The following is a 20546-nucleotide window of genomic DNA, read 5'->3' on the forward strand; positions in this document are numbered from 1 at the left end:
TTTCATCACAAAGTACAAAACAGGTACTATAATAATTTTCTCCCTTTTTCTGACATTAATTCAGCATCAATTTTTTTTTACCATGCAGTGATTAGTTTTTGAAATAGAAATGAAACCTGCTTAGGTGTAGCAAATGCACTAATTAATATCCAATGCAGTCATCAATGGTTTTTACACACAATTTATTCCTATTTTTAATTTTTTGTAATTTGGCTGTCATTGGTTTTTCATATTAATTGATATACCTAAAAAATATTTCTTATTAATTTTTCACAGGATGAAATGAATGAGAAGTTCTCCCTGCTCCCCACCCCTGAGGAGCTGGCGCAGTTTGTGACCTGGCCCGCCCTAGAGGACGCCCTCCTGGGCATCAAGAGGGACTGGGAGAACATGCAGCCAGCAGAGAGGGTTGTGGTCGAAATTTCCAGCCAGACAGACCCTGTAAGTATCTTAAATACTTAAAACTCTTCTCTAGAGTAATAAGTTAAATTTAAGTGTATTATTGTTTAAGTTTTCCCTGCTATTATGAATTTTGCTCTACCTGTTGTGTAACTTTTTGAATTATCTATGGGTACTTGTCATTGTGGAATGGATGTGTGTGTGTGTTGGGTGGGGGGGGGGGGGGAGGGGTAAGTTAAAGGATGACAGATCAGTATTGAATTTTCATCGAAAATTGCTGGCATGGTAAAGGAAATTGGGTGATTTATCATATATATTTACACAGACCATTAGCGAATAATTCAGGCGAGTTCACTGTTTGATTTCTTGAACGAAGTCTATGCACAATACTTGTCAAAGTGTTAAGGGCAGACAGATTTAAAATATTGAAATCGCAGACAATGTTGGCTATGTATCTGGTTCTGGTCATTTAAGTATTCATTGTCTATTAAGACCGCGACTGAAAGATTAGTGCCAGATACAAGGCTCAAGTTTACAGGGCTAATGAATATAGATCATCGACGGGGCCAATCAATACATATCTGACTTACTCGAGTCACTCAATGCAGATAAGATTAAGCAGCTCGAAATATTTGCCTAGTGTCTCTATTTGAAAAGCTCAAGTATCAGAGGAGTATCCTATGGCGAGCTACCCAGGACCTCGTATGATGAATGTTGAATTGCTGTGATAAAGTTTTTTCTAGACTCGCTCGGACAATAAGGGTTTCAGATAATACTTTCAAGTGTTTTTGAGAATCAATTGTCCATAGTTCCTATGTTTGTTTTCATGGCATTCATAAGTACGTTAACAAAAAGACTTTTTTCCTCCAAACACATTGTGATGCATTAATTCCATGTTCGCTGTTAGAGCATTTTATTATTTGTCAAACATAAACCTATGTAAATTATGTGAAAAATACACCTTTTGAAACATTACACTGCATTAAAGGAATGAAATTTTAGCCCTTAAATAGAAATGATATAACGCATTAAATCTCTCTTGTAAGTTTTATTAAAAAACATTACATTTCCAATTTGTTCTCTGATTCCAAGTAGTATATAAGACTATTTTTACATGGATTCATTTCACTACTGCTTGAAATATTTTTCTCACTTTTATTTTTTCATTTAGTTTTTGTATTATCATTGTAAATTATTTTTTCCTTTCAAGAATAGATTAAAGGTATTGTATTCTGTGCTCTGTGTGAACGTTAAGCTTCAATTGTGTCGAGCTGCGCTATGTCTTCGCTGTGAATTTTATAGTGTTCCGTCCAGTGCATTGTGGGTCTTTGACGATTGTACCCTTACTGAGGTACATTCCTGGGTTCATCTTTTGTGTAGGGGATGTGAATATAATTAACAAAGGAACTCTAATTTGTGTATCAAACATTGGGGGAAAAAAATCAATATTGTTGTTTGTGCACAATATTTAAAAAAAGTAAAGTTCTCAATGGAAAAATTAAGCTTTGGGATAATAAAAAAAACATCAAAAACCTATTCAGACCTTTGAAATCCTTTAAATGCAATTATAATACACTTGCATATATGTACAACGTAGATAATAGGGTAATCATTAGGTATCACCAATAGTTACCAGAAGTCTTTGATAACAGATCCCCTAAGGTTGTCGTGCACATAATTCAGCGAAAAATGTTGTTTCTGCACTGTCGGATTTTGATGTTGAGATCTATATGTAGAGAAGGTTTCTTGATGAAGCTGTACTCAGATTTTATCTGAATTGTAGATATGAGTTTTAAAGCTTTTATAAAATGTTTGTACAGGACTTGAAGTGTGCGATCATGTTTGTGCCTATTATTGATACTGTTGCTACTTCAATTTGAATGACGATCAATATGTGTAATAGTTTTTTGGCTGCCAAATTTTTTTATGACAATCAATATATCTATGTATTAATTTTTTGGCTGCCTAATTTTTTTTTTATGTCCTAAAGTCTTTTAATAACTATACTGTTCCCTGATTTAAAAAAAAAATTCATTGAAATTTGTTCATCCCAACATTCATTATGTAGCAGTGTATTATACAGTATAGTGATATTTATAGTAGATTAAAAATTTTAGAGTACAAAGTCACAATATCAATTAATGTTAAAAAAAAGATGAAAAATAAAACTTCAAGGTTGCAAGTAAACTACTGAAAAAAGTATGCCCATGCATTCATTTTAAGTGCTATATAGATTTATAACATTTACTTGTCAATGAAATCATATAAACCGAATACACTTCGCTGGTACATCTGTTTTATAGTGTGATATATTTTTGCTCTGTAGTTCTCAGATTCTGTTTTGAAGCCAGATTCGCTGCCAGTAAGTAAAAATGGAGTTTGATTAAATGAGTTCAGATTCAATATCAACAAAACCAAAAACACCCCCCCAAAAAACCTTCGAAACCAAACTCATAAATTTCCTGTGATTCATTAATCTTGGTATTAAACTATTAATTGAATTTATGAATTAATTATAATTATTATATCTATTTGGTGAGCCAAATGTTTTACTCTCTGTGAAAACAATGTTTGTCAATTTAGCCCTCTTCCTATGTTGGTTTGAAGAAAATTAACCATGTATATAAGTCCAATTTAGTTACCATGTGTATCTCAGCCCCTTTGTGTTTTTTTTCTCAAAATTCAGAATCAAATGTTGAAAATAGCAAACGTTTTCTTTGCATGTATTGGAATTTTTAATTTGATGATTTCATGTTTTCAGTTGATTAAACACACAAACATCTCGAATTAAGAAATAAAAGACAATCAAGTAAAGTTCCTTTGAAAAACAAACTGTCTTCAAAGTTTTCCAGCAATTAACCCAATTGTTTTTTAGTATTTGCCTAATTCTTTTCCCCATCAAATTATTGTTTGATTCTTATTGCTATCTGGTAAATTTGTAATTCTTGCTCTGTAGTTCTCAGACTTGCATCTTAAACCAGAGTCTGCACCAGTAAGTACCGATGTTTGAACCAGTTTCGGAATCCTCATTTACCCCTCACAACTCCCAAAATTCAAATGATTGATTAATTAATACTTAAAATAATTTTTTTTTAATTATTCACTCAAAGTCGTGCATATTTATGTACCATTATATGTGTAAATGGTCATAAATGTATCTTTGAATCACAGATTTTATTTTATGTCAATTCCTTTAATTTTATGTTTAACATGTTTAATGTCAGCTTTATATGTCAGTGTTGAAACATAATTTTACCCACATAAAGTCTTGCATTGATCCACTTACCGTAATACTTAGTAAATTTTCTGGATTTCATGAATACAAATTTCAGTCCCAAACAATATCTCATGCAATTGGTAAAATTTCTACTGTAAACTTATGATGAAGCCAATTCCCATACCAAAAAATGTTACAAAAAAGTCATGACTTGAGAAGGCTTAAATAGTTACAAAAAAGTCATAACTAAGTCATGCAACTTTGGAACCACTACTTCTAATCGGTTCCAAAGTTGCATCATTTAGTTATGACTTTTTTGTAACTCTGTAGTTAGGTACAAAAAAGTCATGACTAAAATATAACTATCAACAATTTATTTCATAAAAGAAATCAAGATCAGGCACAAAATAGTTATAAAAAAAGTTACAAAATAGTTATGGTTTTAAATAAGAACATATACAGGTATACTTAAGTTATACATTTAGGCACATATTAGTTATATTTTTAGGTACATCAGAGTTATACAATGAGTTACATTTAAGTTATAGATATAGGCACATTTGAGTTACATTTTTAGGTACATCAAAGTTATACTTTGAGTTACATTTAAGTTATAGATTTAGGCACATTTGAGTTACATTTTAAGGTACATCAGAGTTATACTTTGAGTTACATTTAAGTTATAGATATAGGCACATTTGAGTTACATTTTAAGGTACATTAGAGTTATACTTTGAGTTACATTATAGTTATAGATTTAGGCACATTTGAGTTACATTTTTAGGTACATCATAGTTATACTTTGAGTTACATTATAGTTACAGTTTTATATATTTTTAAGGTAAACTAAAAATACCATTATACTACATCTATAGGTAAAAAATGCATTATTTCAGGTATAAATAAGGTATCACTTTTATTTAAGCATTGAAGTTTTTCATTTACATATTTTAATCTTATAATTATTGCAAATTGATTGATTTTTTATGAAAAATATAGATTTTTAGATAAGAATTAATAGCCATCAAAATATAATAATCCCTTCTTATGCTTTTTGTATTTTGTAACAGCTTATTTAACACTTTTCGAAGGTACATATTTACCAAATTAAGAATTAAAATCAACTGAAAAATAGTGGTTTATGAAAGAAACCCCTTTGAACACTTGTTTGGTTTTAGATAAAATGAAACATAATTTTATCAAATTCTTAATTTTAAAAACATTATCTAAGTGCTGACAGCTAGTTCTATATATCATTTCACCAAGACTGAAAAAAATCTACCATCAATGAATAAAATTCCAGCTAGCTAGGTTCATTCGTTAATCATGGTAGTTAACATGGCTTTGTCTACTATACATCATGTATAAAAATTCAGTTTGTGAAAGAAAAACTACAAAATGCAAAACTAGTGTGATATTGATACATGAATTTAAAAAAAAAAAAATGGTATAAGATAAGTCATTGTTCCCAGCTCTGGTCCTGAATTGGTGCTAAAGTTTGTGGGATAATCTATGGATAAGTTGGGTGTTGATTGTTCTGTGCATGCATGGCTTCATCACAAAACAACGGAAAGGTAATAAAGTAAACTATCAGAATGCTTATTGCACAAAAGTGTTTCTCCATGGAAAACAATATATCCTTTGGATAGTGTAGGGATCATCACACATGGACTGAGTATATGACTATATATTGAATATGCCCTGGTGTTGCTATGCCCTGGTGTTGCTGGTAGAAATGAGTCCAGAGATTTTTTTCCAGGGATGGGGCCAGGGTGGTATCAGTAGATCAAAGCAGGTGATGACGAGAAGTTAACAGGATGTGTAGTCAAGTTGCTGCATATGCCACTGCATGTCTTTCTTGTCTTCTTTGAAAAATGGACAGTCTGTAATTATATCAAAAATATATAACAGTCATCACAGCAGTTTATATTTTGTTATAAAGATCATTAAGTTCTGAATTTTTAATCTGTGTAAAACAAAATGATCTAATTACTTTAGTTAAACTGATAGCTGCATGAGCAGTGCTTCACCTTTATCATTGATGTATATTTATAATCTTGTCAGTATAAATAGTTTACATACAAAAAAAGAAGACAGTCTTGAGACATTGAACATTCTCCTAACACTTATCACACTATGCCCAGTAAGTTCCGCCATTTTGTTTGTTGTCATCTTGGGCAATTTAAATTTACTGGTAAAAATCCTTGTGTTACAGTTGATTTACTAAAATATTTATATCAGCTGATAGCAATCCAATTAAATAATCTTGTTCCTATAGTTATATATTCTGTAAATTATCGAAATCTTACCATGGTATTCCTCACAATGATTTCCTCCTTTCCTCCAGCAAATCTGGGCAGCCATCATTTAAAAATACGAACATATATCCAATCTGATCACTCAGGAATTTCTCTGTATATAATTATCATTGATGCAGATCATTCTTAACATGGAAATCTAACTAAACTTTACACAAAACTCAGATAATCCAGGAATGAAGACCCTCAGTGTTGTTGTCCTTCTTCATGTTTAAAATGAGTGAAAATGATATCAACCAATCAAATTGGGCTATTGATCAAGTTTGAAATCTGACCAATCATATCACAGCTACCAAGTAGAGTGAAAAATACTTTAAAATCTGTATTCAGTAAATACAGGATGAATTTACTAGTGTTTTATCTTGTAAAATACCAATTAAATTAAATAAAGGATATTACTTCACAGATCTTGCAGTATGTAATTAAATATTAGTACTAATAATGATACGAAACTATCACTTTAGGTCGCCATTTTGAATCATGGTGGATTCAAAAACAAGCGGGAATATACATAGTTTCCCTATTAATATCAATTATTTAGCACCATATGCTTTGTACTAAAAACAATGTGATAACTCAAAAGACAAACCAATTACCCTAGTAAATTAAGTTTTATTTATGAAGATTGAATCAACCCAGCCCATCACATTTACTGAGAGGAAATGCATATCACTTATTTTCTTCAATTGAATGTTTATCATGTTTAATTATTAACTGTTCTTAAAATGAAAAAGCAAGCATTTAATCAAGTCCATTGTTTAATTGCATAATAGTAAAAGAGCTTGCTGGACTTTACGCATGATTAAATAGAGACAATTACACAGGTGTGAATTAAGGCTTACACAGCCTGAGGGCTTGGTGGGGTATATACACACCTGATATCACACCAGTCTTTTTATAAATAAGGTCTGCAATTAACTTCACTGATAACTAAACAACATATGAATGGACATACACTTTCCTCAGAGTGTACTACATGTAGCTGGTAAAGAATTAGCTAAAAATTATCAGAAAAACAATAGTTTTTGTTGCTGTAATGTGAATTATAAAAGAAGAGGAGATGAACACAAACTTGCAGGAAACTTCAATAGTTTTCAAAAAGAAGTTATTATTAAAGAAGGGTATTAATAATAGCATTGAAATTCAGGCAGTAAAATTTATAATTACCCGTCAAGTGTGTGAGAGTGTGTCAGACAGACTCACTGTGTGTGCATATATGCATGTTGGCTTTTTTTAAATCTTTAATGTACTCATGTACAAAAAAAGTTTAAATCTGTTGTATTTAAAGTGAAACAAACATTTAAAAATGACAAAGTCCAAATTAGTTACAAAAAAGTTATACTGAAAAATTATAAGTCTGAATTAGGCACAGTTTAGTTATACTAAGAAATGACAAAGTCCAAATAGGTACAAAAAAGTTATAGTGAAAATTTTCTAAGTGTGATATAGGTACATTTTAGTTATACTTTAAATTGACTAAGTTCAAATTAGGCACAGAAAAGTTATAGTGAAAATTGTCTAAGTGTGATATAGGTACATTTTAGTTATACTTCAAAATGACAAAGACAAATATAGTTACAAATCAGTCATAACTTTTTTGTACCTCAAATTTGAGGCACTAAAAAGTTACCAGTTTAGTTACAAAATAGTTATGACTCTGTATAACTTTTTTTGGTATGGGAATCAACTTTGGGAATGAAATATTCATAAAACCAAGAAAAATTCATTGAATTGGTCTACAGTCAGTACTTTCAGCTTATGTGAGGCTGGCTATGGGTTAATTTCCAGTGATGATTTTTTTTATGAATTGTTCAGATGTTTTTGTCATGTTCCTGTTCTTATTTTTTTTTCACTCTGTCATTATTTGATGTTTCTATTCAGTAATACTAATACATGTACATGTGTGGCGATTAACAGTTAAATAATTCATCATGTGATATCAGTCAATTTAAGTGTCAATTTCTGCATATGATGTAGCTTTATATTCAAGTGTCAGACATATATATGTACCCTTATGTTAATTCATGTTTGAATTACTGTACGCCTATGGCCATGCAATTACATTTAATCAGTAAATAAGGAAAAAAACGTTGCATGCAGACATGTCTCATCATGATAATCAAATACTGTAAACCAATTTTTATTTGCTTGCGATAAATCTTCATGAGATTTGCAAGAGCCTCTTTGTCACAAATATATATAAATTGTTGCCGCGAACTTGTCTTTACTGTATAGATGTTATATCAAAACAAGTGTGGGTAAAGTGTGGTCGCGAAAAATAGTTGTTGTAAACCAGTTTATCTCCAGTAAATCATTGAATAAAGTTGTCGCGAATAAAAATTATGATGTTAATTAAAATCTGGTGGATTAAAAACTTCCCATAGTACATGTACAATAATTTTATTCATAATGGTTTCCATCATGGATAATTTCGTACAAAATTATACACCATTCACATGAATGGCTTTATCAATAATGTGTCAATTTTATTAGTTTTTGAGATTCTTTACTATAGGTATTTATTATTTCTATGCAATTTGTAGATCAGATACAGGGTTTGTATGCAAATCTCTTAAATGCACTGTTAAAGCATGAAAGAAAAAATATGTGATCAATGAATCAATGAAAAAAACCCATATATGTGCGTTATTTATAAGGTCTCATGCATGATTCAATACATCTCTTTCATTTGTATACATATGTGTACAAGTACTTATTCCCCTCACTCTCTCATTCTCCATTTTATATATTGCTTCAAAATGTCAAGGGGGACTAGCTTATTGTTGACTTGTATTGATCACTTTAATATATAAATTTGCTGATTGTGTAGCTACATTATTCATTTGTGCAAAGATCGAATATTGCTATATATCCAATAATGACGTTGATGCATGACTTTAATATTACAGACCCAAGAGCCTTCATTAAAGCACATGACAAATATGAACACAATATTCTGTTCTATCTACCCACACACAAAGAGCATGCAGCTGTGTGGGTTTTTTTTTAATTAAATAAAATTTATTTGAGCCAACAATGTGAAATTAATTTTTTCAAGATTTTTGCAGGTGTTTTTTTTTTTTTTACATAGTTACCATATAATTATGAAATATTCTTTTGTTATAAATCAAAATCAACCTTAAAAGATTAATCGGAGGCTTTTTTAGTAGTCATTTAATTTTGAATTGTTCACGTTTTTAATAAATTTTGTGACACATATCATTCAATATACACTCTAAAAATATTGATATATATTGTCAGAATATTTTCTTGGCCCAAACCCATCATCACCAGGGCAGTTAGTTTATATATATGCGTTAATAATTTTCAAAGTACTGTATTTCATAATACTGTACCTTTTTATCTTGGGTTTTAGGTATGATTTCTTTTTTTTTAATTTCAAGTCATTATTTCCACATTCCCCCCCCCCCCCAAAAGAAAATCAACACAAATTTATTGAGTGCATATTATGACTTTTGTATACAGAAAAAAATTGCAGATTTACTCAATATTTGCAGAACACATAAAAGTACACTATTTTTTAAAAGTAAAACCCACAAATAAGCATTTTTTATATGTTAATATTACTTGTCTGTGTCTGATATTAAATGTTTACGTTTTTACAGCCGTCTCGTCCTGTGTCGTCCCGTCCCTTGTCACGTGTCAGCACTGCCAGCTCTGGCCCCTCCGCAGAAGTGCTAGATGTTTTGGAGAAACTCGGAAAGTTGAGTGAAAGCCATGACGCATTGACCAAGAGGGTTGAGGCTTTGGAGGTAGGGAAGAAGTTTATCCCTATTTCATGTTCCACACTTTATACATGCACTGTGTACTTTGTGGGTTTGCAGGTAACAAGCTGATGGCCATAATTTGATAAAACTGATCCAAACAAAATTATTTCAAATTAATGTGTTTGCATTTTAATTAGTATGTATATAAAAAATATTTTAGAAATAAAAATATCTAAGCCACAGTATAATATACAAGGAAGGCCTTCAGAGCTTTCTGTACAGAGTGTTTAAAATTGATTGTAGAAGAGTAATTTTGCAAAAGTTTTTGGGTTTTAATCGCAAGGTTTGAATTACATCACAGTAATGGTAACATTCAATTATGTAAAAGTGTCCAATTAGTGATAATTGCTATTTAAATGCAATTGAATTATTCACATAATTGTGCAATTTCATCGTAATCATAACTAGACATGACTAGTTCCCTACTGATCTTTGAATATGTTCTTTTATCACCTTTAAATTACTAATTTTTAGGAGGAAATAAAGAACAAGCTGGACAAGAGTGCTTTGGAAAATCTGAGTAAGTTAAACTCATCAAGCCTATATTCTTCGCATTATTCTTTTTAATTACAACATTTTAAACATTTCAACTTGATGAAGAATAAGATCTTTTACTTTAAAATTCTTAAATTTGCTCATTTTCTCCTTTGTAGATTTGTCTGGAGATCTTCTGGAGCAGCTATCGAAACTAAAGGAAGAACTCGATGCTTTAGCTCAAGCAAGAGAGAAGGTAATATTTCCACAGTCCACCTTGTCTGTAAAACCTACATTGTCTAATCCACCGTATATATTAATAGTAATCCGTTTGTAATCCTCTTTGCTCGTGGAGTGATATTAATCCAATAACATTTAGCTTGTAATATACAGTCTACAGAGTTTTTATATAATATATACTGCTTAGTACATGCTAGCTAGAACTTTCACCTGCCTAATGTAATTAAATGCTGGTTTTGAATGATCATGGCTGTGCATTATTTGCCCAGCAGGTGCCTGATACCTTAGTCAGTCACCTCTGGTTACCTCTAGACGGATCTTTATGGATCACAAGTAGAAAAAATACAATTTAAACTACCATCATTTCTGTATTTCTTGCATTTATAACTTTTTAACATTTTAACATATAGATTGTTTGAATTCTAATCTTTGTAGTAATGTAACCTGTATTGTGTGTTTTAACATATATATATTGTGACTAATCATTTTGTTCTCTAAATTCTCCATAATTTCTTTTCATCTTTCTTTGTATTCTTCTATCTTTTTCTCTCTCTTTCTCTATCTTGTGAACCTCTGTACCTCTGTTCCTGGCGATAAAAGAGATCAATTGGGAGTCTTGAATTAGGAAAAGGAAGTCTTGAGGGATCCCTAACAAAACTCCATGCTCATGAGCTACAGGCCATCGCCATTGATTGCCTGACTCAAAAAGTGTCCAATCTTGAGGATAAACTGAAAGTTTTCCAAGACATGGTGATGGATGACAGTGCCTACCAAAGCCAGGTGTCAGATCTGAACAGCTGGCTGGAGCAACAGAAGAATCGGCCAGATCCACTCGCCGATCTCTACGACACTTCAGACAGTGTCCAGAACATTCACAGTGGTAGCGAATCCAAAGCCGACCAAAGAGACACTAAGATGGAGAAGAAAGAAAGCAAAGCAGAGGTCAAGAAGAAGGAGAGCAAAGTAGAGCAACCAGCCACAACCAAATCCGCAGATGGTAGTGAGAAAGCGAAAAAGAAAGACATCTCTGTAAAAGAAAAGCCAAAGAGAGATGAAGTAGCAAAGCCCGATTCACCTCCCAAGAAGGAAAGGTCTGAAGACAGCAAGGAGAGAAACCATGACTATGAACAAGAGATCATGACCATCTTTGAAGAGGAATACACTGAGATTGTGTCTATCGCAGAAAGTCCTGAACGTCCGTTCTCAAGCGCTGAGCTACAACAGGCCAACAACAAGCTGAAGAACTTGGCATTTGTGCTGAATGATCAATTGGTTTCCGTCAGAGATAAAATTTTCTGCTTGGATCACGAGTTAAAGAGAATGGCCAAAGGTGTAGAATTTGCTCTGATGAGAGCCAAAGTAGCAGGCATGAATGAATTGGTTAGTAAAACTTCCTTCCTTTCTACCCCTATCAAACTGTAATTAAATATGAATTAAATTATTGTTTTAAGGGTTTGAGTACAAAGAGTCACCTGGATGACCAGGAGAGCTTAGTGCATAACACTCGTGTCACAGTGCTCAAGTCAAAATCAGATGTAATTGTACCCACAAGGTCAGATAGTACTGCTCCTGTAGCTGCAAAATTGAGTTCAACTTCTCAGATCTCGCAGAGCACTTCCAGTGTTAGCTTACCAGAGTTAAATAACAGTGTAAGGTTTTAAATTCAAGTTTTCAATTTTTTTTCTTCCTTCACAATTACAGTCTTTGTGGCATGCCCCATTTCTAAGTTATTTAGTCAAATAGACTTCAGTGGAGATTCTGCATGAATTTTGCATGAGGGCATGATTCTTATGTTACCCATGTTGCAATTTGATCCAATCAATATTTCAATACATCATACGATAGATAACATTGTTATATTTTAACTTTTTAAAGGTTGGCGTAAAAGAGGTACATGAATCATTTTACGTTAAAAAAAAATCAATACTTCAAAACAATTTAAAAGTTCAATTGTGTTCTTATTTTCTTCTCTTTGTATTTCATTCTGCCATTAGCGTTGCCAAGAGAAGTGCATTAGATCCTGAAATTTAATTGCATTATGTATGTATGAATACTTTGTTGCTTTCAGTGCAATCCCTGAAACGTACCGCAAAAGAAGTAATAAAAAAATGTAAAGCCCGTTTTTGTAGGCGGTGTTTGCCAAGCATATACAATGTCTCCTACGGGACCAGCCCTAAATATGTCTCATTGTTTACTTTTCATAACACACATAGATGTATTCTTCATGTCAAAATGGTTGCTTAAACCTCTTTTTCATTCCTCTTTTTTTTTAACGCTTTGAATGTGGCTATATGCACCTTTAGCTCAATGCTGTATTTGTTTGTTCTTTAACATAGCACTACTAACATGAATTAACAATTTGTTGATTTCGCCCTTGCATTCTTTTATCAGTGAAGTGTTTCACATAAATCAATCTGTAGTGTGCACTCTGTTGCCCAGCAAATCAGAATAACAAACGAACATTGAAACAGAAAATTAGTTATTCATAGTCAACTGTATTTGTCTTTGTTGTTATTTAAGCTTGAAAACAACATTCTTATGAAAACAATGAATATATTTTGAGAAGAAAATATTTATACCAATAAACAAATTTCATATTTAAAAATTTTTAAAAATCAATTACGGTATGTTCTGATTAAAAACAATATTCACAAGCCAAATTTTATACCGTTGATGAAAAATATCCAGTTGTAACTGTTGTCATAATGAGAATAAAATATAAAATAATTAGGTATTCTTTTATTTGTTAAAATCATCCAATTTTTAAATCATCTAATTTTTAATGTGTGTCCATAGGACAGCGATGCCCTCAGCAGAGCCCAGCAGGCTATTTTACAGCTCCAGGCCGAGGTGGAGAAACTCCATAGCACCACTAAGGACATCATTGAGGAAAACAGCAACAGGGCTCAGCAAATCGAGGTAAGGGTCTGGGATCTTGTTGTTGCTTCAATTTGATTTTGGCTGCATGGTGAAAGAAAGATACAAAAGGCCAAAGTGAGTCTTATTCTGGATACATTTGTTCCCATGCATCTGGACTTATTAGTGGGGGTGGAAGTGTGTTAATATTACAAGTTCGAAAAATTGCACTGAAATGTTTAATAAAGTTATTGAATATCGGTAAGTGATACATGAGGAACATAAAGCTACATCAAGACATGAGTACAATATTATTATCCTCATAACACGTATAAAGAAATAAATTGACAACACTTTACAATGAGGGTTTTCTTTCCACCCAGAAGGCTCTGTAATGGAAAGCAGTAGGAATCATAGATTTAAATGTTCTTTTATTCAATAAACTTTTCAAGAGATGATTAAGCTGTCAAAAATTTTCAAATTTTTTTTTTTTTTTGCCTTCATAAAAAAGCAGACATTAAATTTTTTTCTACATAATACTCTGTCAAATTTCCTAATATCTTTATTCACATTTTATATCATCTGCCAAATGGATCAAGTCTATAAAATTGATCGGGTAGAACATTAGGTGACCTTTCAAGAGAAATCAGCCGTAACCCAGTCACACAAAAACAAAATTTTCAATATAATGTTATTTAATGCTCCCTTGCTTGCAATTTTGATATGAAATGCAATGCGTCAATGGAGTAATAAATACCATTGACAACTATTGAACGGTCACTCTCCCAGTGCTCAGCACTTATTCACAGGTGCCATTTAAGACTGGGTCCATCGCGGAGATTATAGGGTGTTGTTATTAAAGACGCCTTTCATTTTAAAAAACAGTGTAAGCTGATATTAAATAGTTGTCTGGAAAAAAGACACATGCGATTGGTATTACAGATTAAAACTGATCACCTGTGTACCTTAATTATTGGAAGGATAAGTGCATGGTGGAGAAATAGTTGCCAAAAACTACTGTTAGATTGTATGAATTCTTCACCAGAACCTTTTACCCGGCATTACTCCACTTCACCTAAAAGTGAACACATGTTGTTTCACATTATATGACACCTCTCACCTATATGTGGATAAATGTTGTTTTGGCCTCCAATTTAATCCCTTTATTTTGGAATGGACCCCAAAAATAAACGCTGTTATTTAGATAGGTTTTTGAAAAGTTACGCGATAAGCAATATAAAGCCATTAAGATTTTTAAAAGGGAGTAATTTAGATTTTCAATTAAACGTAATTGTAAGTTTGGCTTGGTGTATGCATGATTAATGGATGCCAACGTGAAAAGTTTTGGCCCACGCATTTAAAAGGCTCAGAGAGTGACTGCTGTTTACACAATAGATATATTCTGGTCGAGAAGCATTTAATAGAGGGATTTAGGGAGTATGTATATGTGTATTCCAACCACTTCAATTCCGTCTGTGTATTAATTTCTCCAAATTTCCGTACTGACATGACGAACACAAAATTCCTCTTTATTGATCAACAGTTTAAATATGTAAAAGTTACACCCAAATATTTGATAAGTAAATTTTGCAGACTCGGTTTTTTTTAAAGCAAGCTAATAAAAACAGTTCATGCACCACTATATATAAAACGGTATGAAAAACAATTCTACTATTTAAAATTAGTTTCAATGAAGTGTTGAACTTAGCTAGGTCACCAAGAAGAACGATTAAGTTTTTTTTTTTTAATGAAATGAATACTTCAGCTTTCCTCCAGCTTTTGAACATATGTACAATCATATAATTGTGCGTATTGTTTGACTTCACACTTGTTAAATTTAAAGGTTTAAGGTCATGCAAACCTTATTGAAGGGTAAAGTTCAAGGTCATTTACTCACTTGTCATTGGATGTAAAATTTATCTTTGAATACTACTTGGATAGTAAGTATTTTAAAGTGTTGCCATATTAGCATTATAAGGCAGGCACTGTTACACAAGCATATTTTCCAACAGGAATCATATGTTATAGTCTTACAGATGATTTTTTTTGTGATTTTTGCTTTGCTCAACAAGTATACAGATTTTTTCAATCTTTGTTTGCAGCATAGAAATAAATGTACATGTATATTCCTTTGTTTAGAGTTCATATATCAAAATTAAACTGCAAATCAATGCAGCTTGATAAATAAATGAAAAGTTAAGATAGATATTTACTTATAGTAGAAAAAATATAACTGGGCTTTGAACTTATTTATAGATATATCTAATCAAATGTATTTGATCTTGTTGTTTAGAGTCTGATCCAGCACTGTGACAAGCTCCAGGAAACTAAGGCAGACAAAGAATATGTACAGATGGAGGTTGATGTTGTAAGTATATTTATATATATTCAGGGGCCAGAGGTCATCACCTATATATTATAATGTTAAATAGAAAACTACAAATGAATTCTCTGGCACTAAATTGACTTTGATGTATTACATACAGAGTAATTTTGGCATGGTGTTATTGCAAGTTTGCTATTGTTTTGGTTATTTTGGTATGATTTAATTCTCTTTTTCTTTTGATTAGATGTTTAAAGTTATTTTATCAAGTCTCCTACCATGAATTCACTATACACATGTAGCTATATAAATTGCTTGTTACATATGTAACAAATTAAATTTTAGTTAATTTTTATAGCATGTTTCAACCAAATGACAGTGAAAATCATTGCCTAGTAAGGAGAATATTGACAGTTATGGCAATTTTTCTAGATAAAGGTCGTAATGGTTTTAAAATGAGAATGATCATATATATCAATATCTATCCCTAGCATTCATGTATATTGACCTGAGCTGCTCTGAAATATTAATTGAATGTAAAACCAAATTTGCTTTGACTTGTATAAACAATTTCCCTGATTGTTTCTATCAGTTACCTGAATTGAATACAAATAAAGAATCAATGGTGGGCAAATAACGGGTATATCATTACCACCACCAAGCCTTAAAAATTATAGATCCTAAAGTTTATGCGAATAAATTTTTCTTCAGTCTCTTATTAATTAATTTGTTTCCCGTTATAGAAAGCAGACAAGAAGTCCTTGGACAACAAAGTCAACCATAGCCTGTTCGATTCTACGACCAACGAAATCAACAAAATGATTAAAGATATCCTAGACAAGCTGGCAGGTCATGTAAGTGCTTGCTGTTAATTACACCTACCTTGATATCCGAGGCAATTTGCACAATTGATATAATTGAGGACATAAAAAAAATAACCAAACCTTTGGATAAGGCGATCGAAGCAAGGTTTTTTATGGCAAATTGGGTTCGGGTTTTTGGTTAATATTGTTGATAAGATCTCTTAATTGTCAAGATGCGGATGTGATTTGTAATTGGAAAGTGTATGATGAATTTTTGATTTACTGTTAACAAGCCAGTAGCTTTAACTGAATGTAAGATGTGATTTTCACAAACCATTGGAATGGTTATATAGACATTTAAATTTAAAAGATGTCATTTGATGTTTATCACAGATTACTTGTCTTTTTTCACACAAAATCTGGGTCAGATCGTAGTCTTGTGGACCATAGAACTTTTAATGAATACACATAATGAAAGTGAAATGTCAAAATCATGATAAGGAAAACATATGATATTCACCCATTTAAAGAAGAGAGTTAAATCTGAATAAGTACCATGCATTCCTGAACCCTTAACAAATCAACAGTGGGGATTTCACTATATGTATAGAAATATTTTGTTGTTTTTACCAGGAAGCATCATGGAATAGCACAATTAAGAAGTTTGCTGATGACATCGATGGCAAACTTGATCGGCTAGAGTTAGATCCCCTGAAGGAGTGGCTGGAGAGCCGCCTTAAAGCATTGAACGACAAACTCCGTCGGCAACAGGCACAAGTGGAATGGACCGAAGATGACGCTGCCGGCATCAGAAAGTATGCAGACGAAACAATTTCAATTAATCTTTATTCAAATACACCAGCTGCTCTTCTATATATTACAAATGTTTTTCTTTTCTTTTCTTTTTTTTGGTCTTTTTAAATGCCAAACATTTATGGTAACATGATGTTTACCTACGTTAAACAAACATCTTGCCATGAGGGGGTGAAAACAAACATTTTTGTTGAAGAGTGTAATGATAAAAGTTTCATAAATTGGTTGTTTAAAACATACCCTATAACTTCTTTTTTGAAAATACTGCTTGGGCCTTTTAAAGTGAAATATGGAAATTAATTGTTTTTCTGGCTAATTCATAAAACTTCAATGGCATTCCTTTTTGATGAATATGACATGACACTTTAAAGTTGTTGTTTTTTTTTAAATTTGGTAAATACCTTAAAAACTAATCTTTTTTTTTCTTTTTTAAAAATTACTTAGATTTTAATTTTGATTTTTTTTCTTATAGGCAACTGATTCAGAAGTTCCATTGCATAAGCTGTGATCGTCCGGTTGATCTTGTACCAACTGGGTAGGTTTCTATGGTAATAGATAAATAGAAAGCATGTCAAGGTTGGAATAACTTAACAACAAACCAACAACTAATCCTAGTAAACATTGCAAGTTTGGAAAATATGTCGGAGGTTAAGTTGGATAACAATTAACTGTGTATTTAATGATGATAGTCATGAAAATATGTTCTAACCTCATCTCTTATCGGTATCTTTTCTCCATTTTGTTTCGCAATGCTAGAATAAAAACAAAGTAATCATGGTATCTTTAAGTGATTTTCATGGAACATTTGCTGGTTGGCCAATGTTATGACTGAATATTGAATTTCCATTGTAATTTTATGTTTTTGGGTTGAGGATTGGAATATGGAGGTGTTGCGCCACTTTATATTAATTCTGTTGTTGTTTTTGACTACAGGTATAAACTAGTTGATAACCAATACTTCCTACAATTAATGGTTTAATGAGCGTTTAGGTGTACGGCAATTATTGCACTGTCAATATTACGCTAAGTAGGTGATTTTATTGATAATTTCTATCAGTTTCTTGCCTCTACATTGTACTAACTCTAAATGCCTATAGTTTCAAATCATTTCAAGCAGAACATAGCTCAATAATTTCACATCAGTTTAATTTGGAACATGGCCCAATTATTTCAACATCGCTGCAAATCGTATTGTTCATAACCAACTGCTGCGAGATCTTAGAAGAACCCTGCAGCATATTACACTATAAAAAACCTGCTGCAACCTTTTATGGTAAACTAATTTGCAAGGCTCATGCAGATCAAAGTGCATATATGTACTTAAAATGTACAAGAATAGGGATCATAGATTTGCACATATCTGCTGATAGACATTGAAATTCCAATTTCAGTCAATATCTTTGATGATTCGTCTCGCATAACAATGTTATAAAATTTTAATGGTTTTAGCTGCTTTTGTCAATGTAGCTAAAATATGAGAGAGAGAGAGAGAGAGAGAGAGAGAGAGAGAGAGAGAGAGAGAGAGAGAGAGAGAGAGAGAGAGAGAGCACTAAAATTTGATTTAAATCTTATTTCTAAATACTTGTGTAATAACTCAAAAGTAATACATGTACTTCATGGTAAGCCTTTACCTTTGACTGATAGCTCTGCTAAATATACATCAAACATATTTTAAATCTATCTTTGAATATAAATTTTTACAATGAGAATGAAAGATAATATGTTCACATGTAATTTTCATGGCAAACAATTTTTAGAGATACTGAAGACGACAAAGTAAAATTTCCAAATATAAAGTTCGACACTGAGCTAAGGTAAAATTTGGTTGTCATAGAAACATCAGGTGTAGGTTGTCTGTCCTAGGCTGCCATGACAATAATCAATATTAGAACCAGTAGTCAGAGTATGTGAGTACTCTAATTGGTAGATATACATGTTGTGTTTATAGGTTTTGCTACACTTTGCATATTTGACAGATAGATATGTTTCACTGCTTTTAAATCAATGTTTGCATCTGCATATATAATGTTTGGTAAATTAAAGTAGGATGTCTGTTAAATATATAATAATTGTTTACAGGCATATTTTGGATACAAATTAATGGATACATACATGTGTATAGCTGAAGGAACATACATACTATATTGTCCAGATGTATTGTTTGAATGTTATGATATGTTTGTGCAAGATTTAGCTGTTTTAGATGACAATATTTGGTGAAAGACGCATTCAATTAATCACACTGCTGATTTTGTATATTTTGAACTGCATGATTGCATTTATGGTTACTGATACATGTACAGACCCTGAAACGTACTACTACACCAAAAAAGCGTGCGACTTTCGTGCGAGAAACGTTTCGTGTAAACCGTTTAGCGTTTCGTGTAAACCGTTTAGCGTTTCGTGTGAATCGTGAAGCGTTTCGTGTAAACCGTTTAGCGTTTCGGGCAAAGCGTGCAGCGTTTCGGGCAAAGCGTGTAAATCGTTTCGGGCAAAGCGTGCGAGAACCGTGTGAAACGTTCATCAGATTTCATTCGGAACTCTCTGACAATTTAATTGTTTCAAAATAGCGCTCGTGTTAAACATTACTTTAAACTGATTGGCAAAACTCCTTTGAGATATTCTCATGAAAGAAATCTATAAGAAATGATATACTTATCTTTTTACAAAATTGAATTAATTTTTAACAAACAAAAGAAAAGCACGCGTATTGAAAGAAGACTAGTTACTGAGACTATTCCGCTGTGTACAACCAGTACACATAACATCGGACATCGGGTAAGACCTGCACCTGGCTGTCAATCAAACTCTGTGTATTCGTTTTCATTGGATGGTCACGCGTCTCTTTTTTTGTTAATAGCCAATAGAAATTTAATGACTTCAAGGTAGTCGGAATCAGTATTTGATGATGCACACAATTTCAATGATAGATTATTTAACATTAATTTGAACAAAATTAAACGTAAACATAGAAAGAAAATATTCTGTTCATTTCTATGAAATGCGGGAAGTAACTTCCTTCTGAATCCCGATTAAAAATATTTCTACATGTTATTATTTTAATTATTTAAACACTGATAACGGAAAACAACAAGTAACTAACACACTGAAATTTTCCTAAAATGTACACATGCAATTAATTATTATGGGAATCTATATGCATGGTACTTAATTGAAATAGATTATGATAGATATATTGTACGCCGTTATGCGGGGCGCCGGTTATGTATACGAATATTGAGACAAAAATCTAAATCATTTATTTTTTGTTCTTTCCGAAATCCAAAATAGTAATGACAACTTTCTTTATTGTTT

General features: G+C 32.0%; 1 protein-coding gene across 6 annotated transcripts in view; it reads left to right on the plus strand.

The window, feature by feature from the left end:
• The window catches only part of LOC128165428 (glutamine-rich protein 2-like), a 31412-nt gene that overhangs the window by 2557 nt on the left and 8309 nt on the right, over positions 1-20546 (plus strand). For 4 of the 6 annotated variants that reach the window (XM_052829947.1, XM_052829943.1, XM_052829945.1 and 1 more), the window contains exons 4-14: positions 277-441; positions 2726-2761; positions 3356-3391; positions 9561-9707; positions 10197-10242; positions 10376-10452; positions 13233-13355; positions 15586-15660; positions 16359-16469; positions 17052-17233; positions 17704-17766. In XM_052829947.1, the coding sequence (XP_052685907.1) occupies positions 277-441; positions 2726-2761; positions 3356-3391; positions 9561-9707; positions 10197-10242; positions 10376-10452; positions 13233-13355; positions 15586-15660; positions 16359-16469; positions 17052-17233; positions 17704-17766 (1061 nt within the window). Of the gene's footprint in view, positions 1-276; positions 442-2725; positions 2762-3355; positions 3392-9560; positions 9708-10196; positions 10243-10375; positions 10453-11036; positions 11817-13232; positions 13356-15585; positions 15661-16358; positions 16470-17051; positions 17234-17703; positions 17767-20546 lie in introns of all 6 variants that reach the window. The other 2 variants (XM_052829949.1, XM_052829946.1) reach the window with 2 other exon arrangements.

Source organism: Crassostrea angulata, chromosome 10 (genome assembly GCF_025612915.1).
Source record: "Crassostrea angulata isolate pt1a10 chromosome 10, ASM2561291v2, whole genome shotgun sequence".
NCBI lineage: Eukaryota > Metazoa > Mollusca > Bivalvia > Ostreida > Ostreidae > Magallana > Magallana angulata.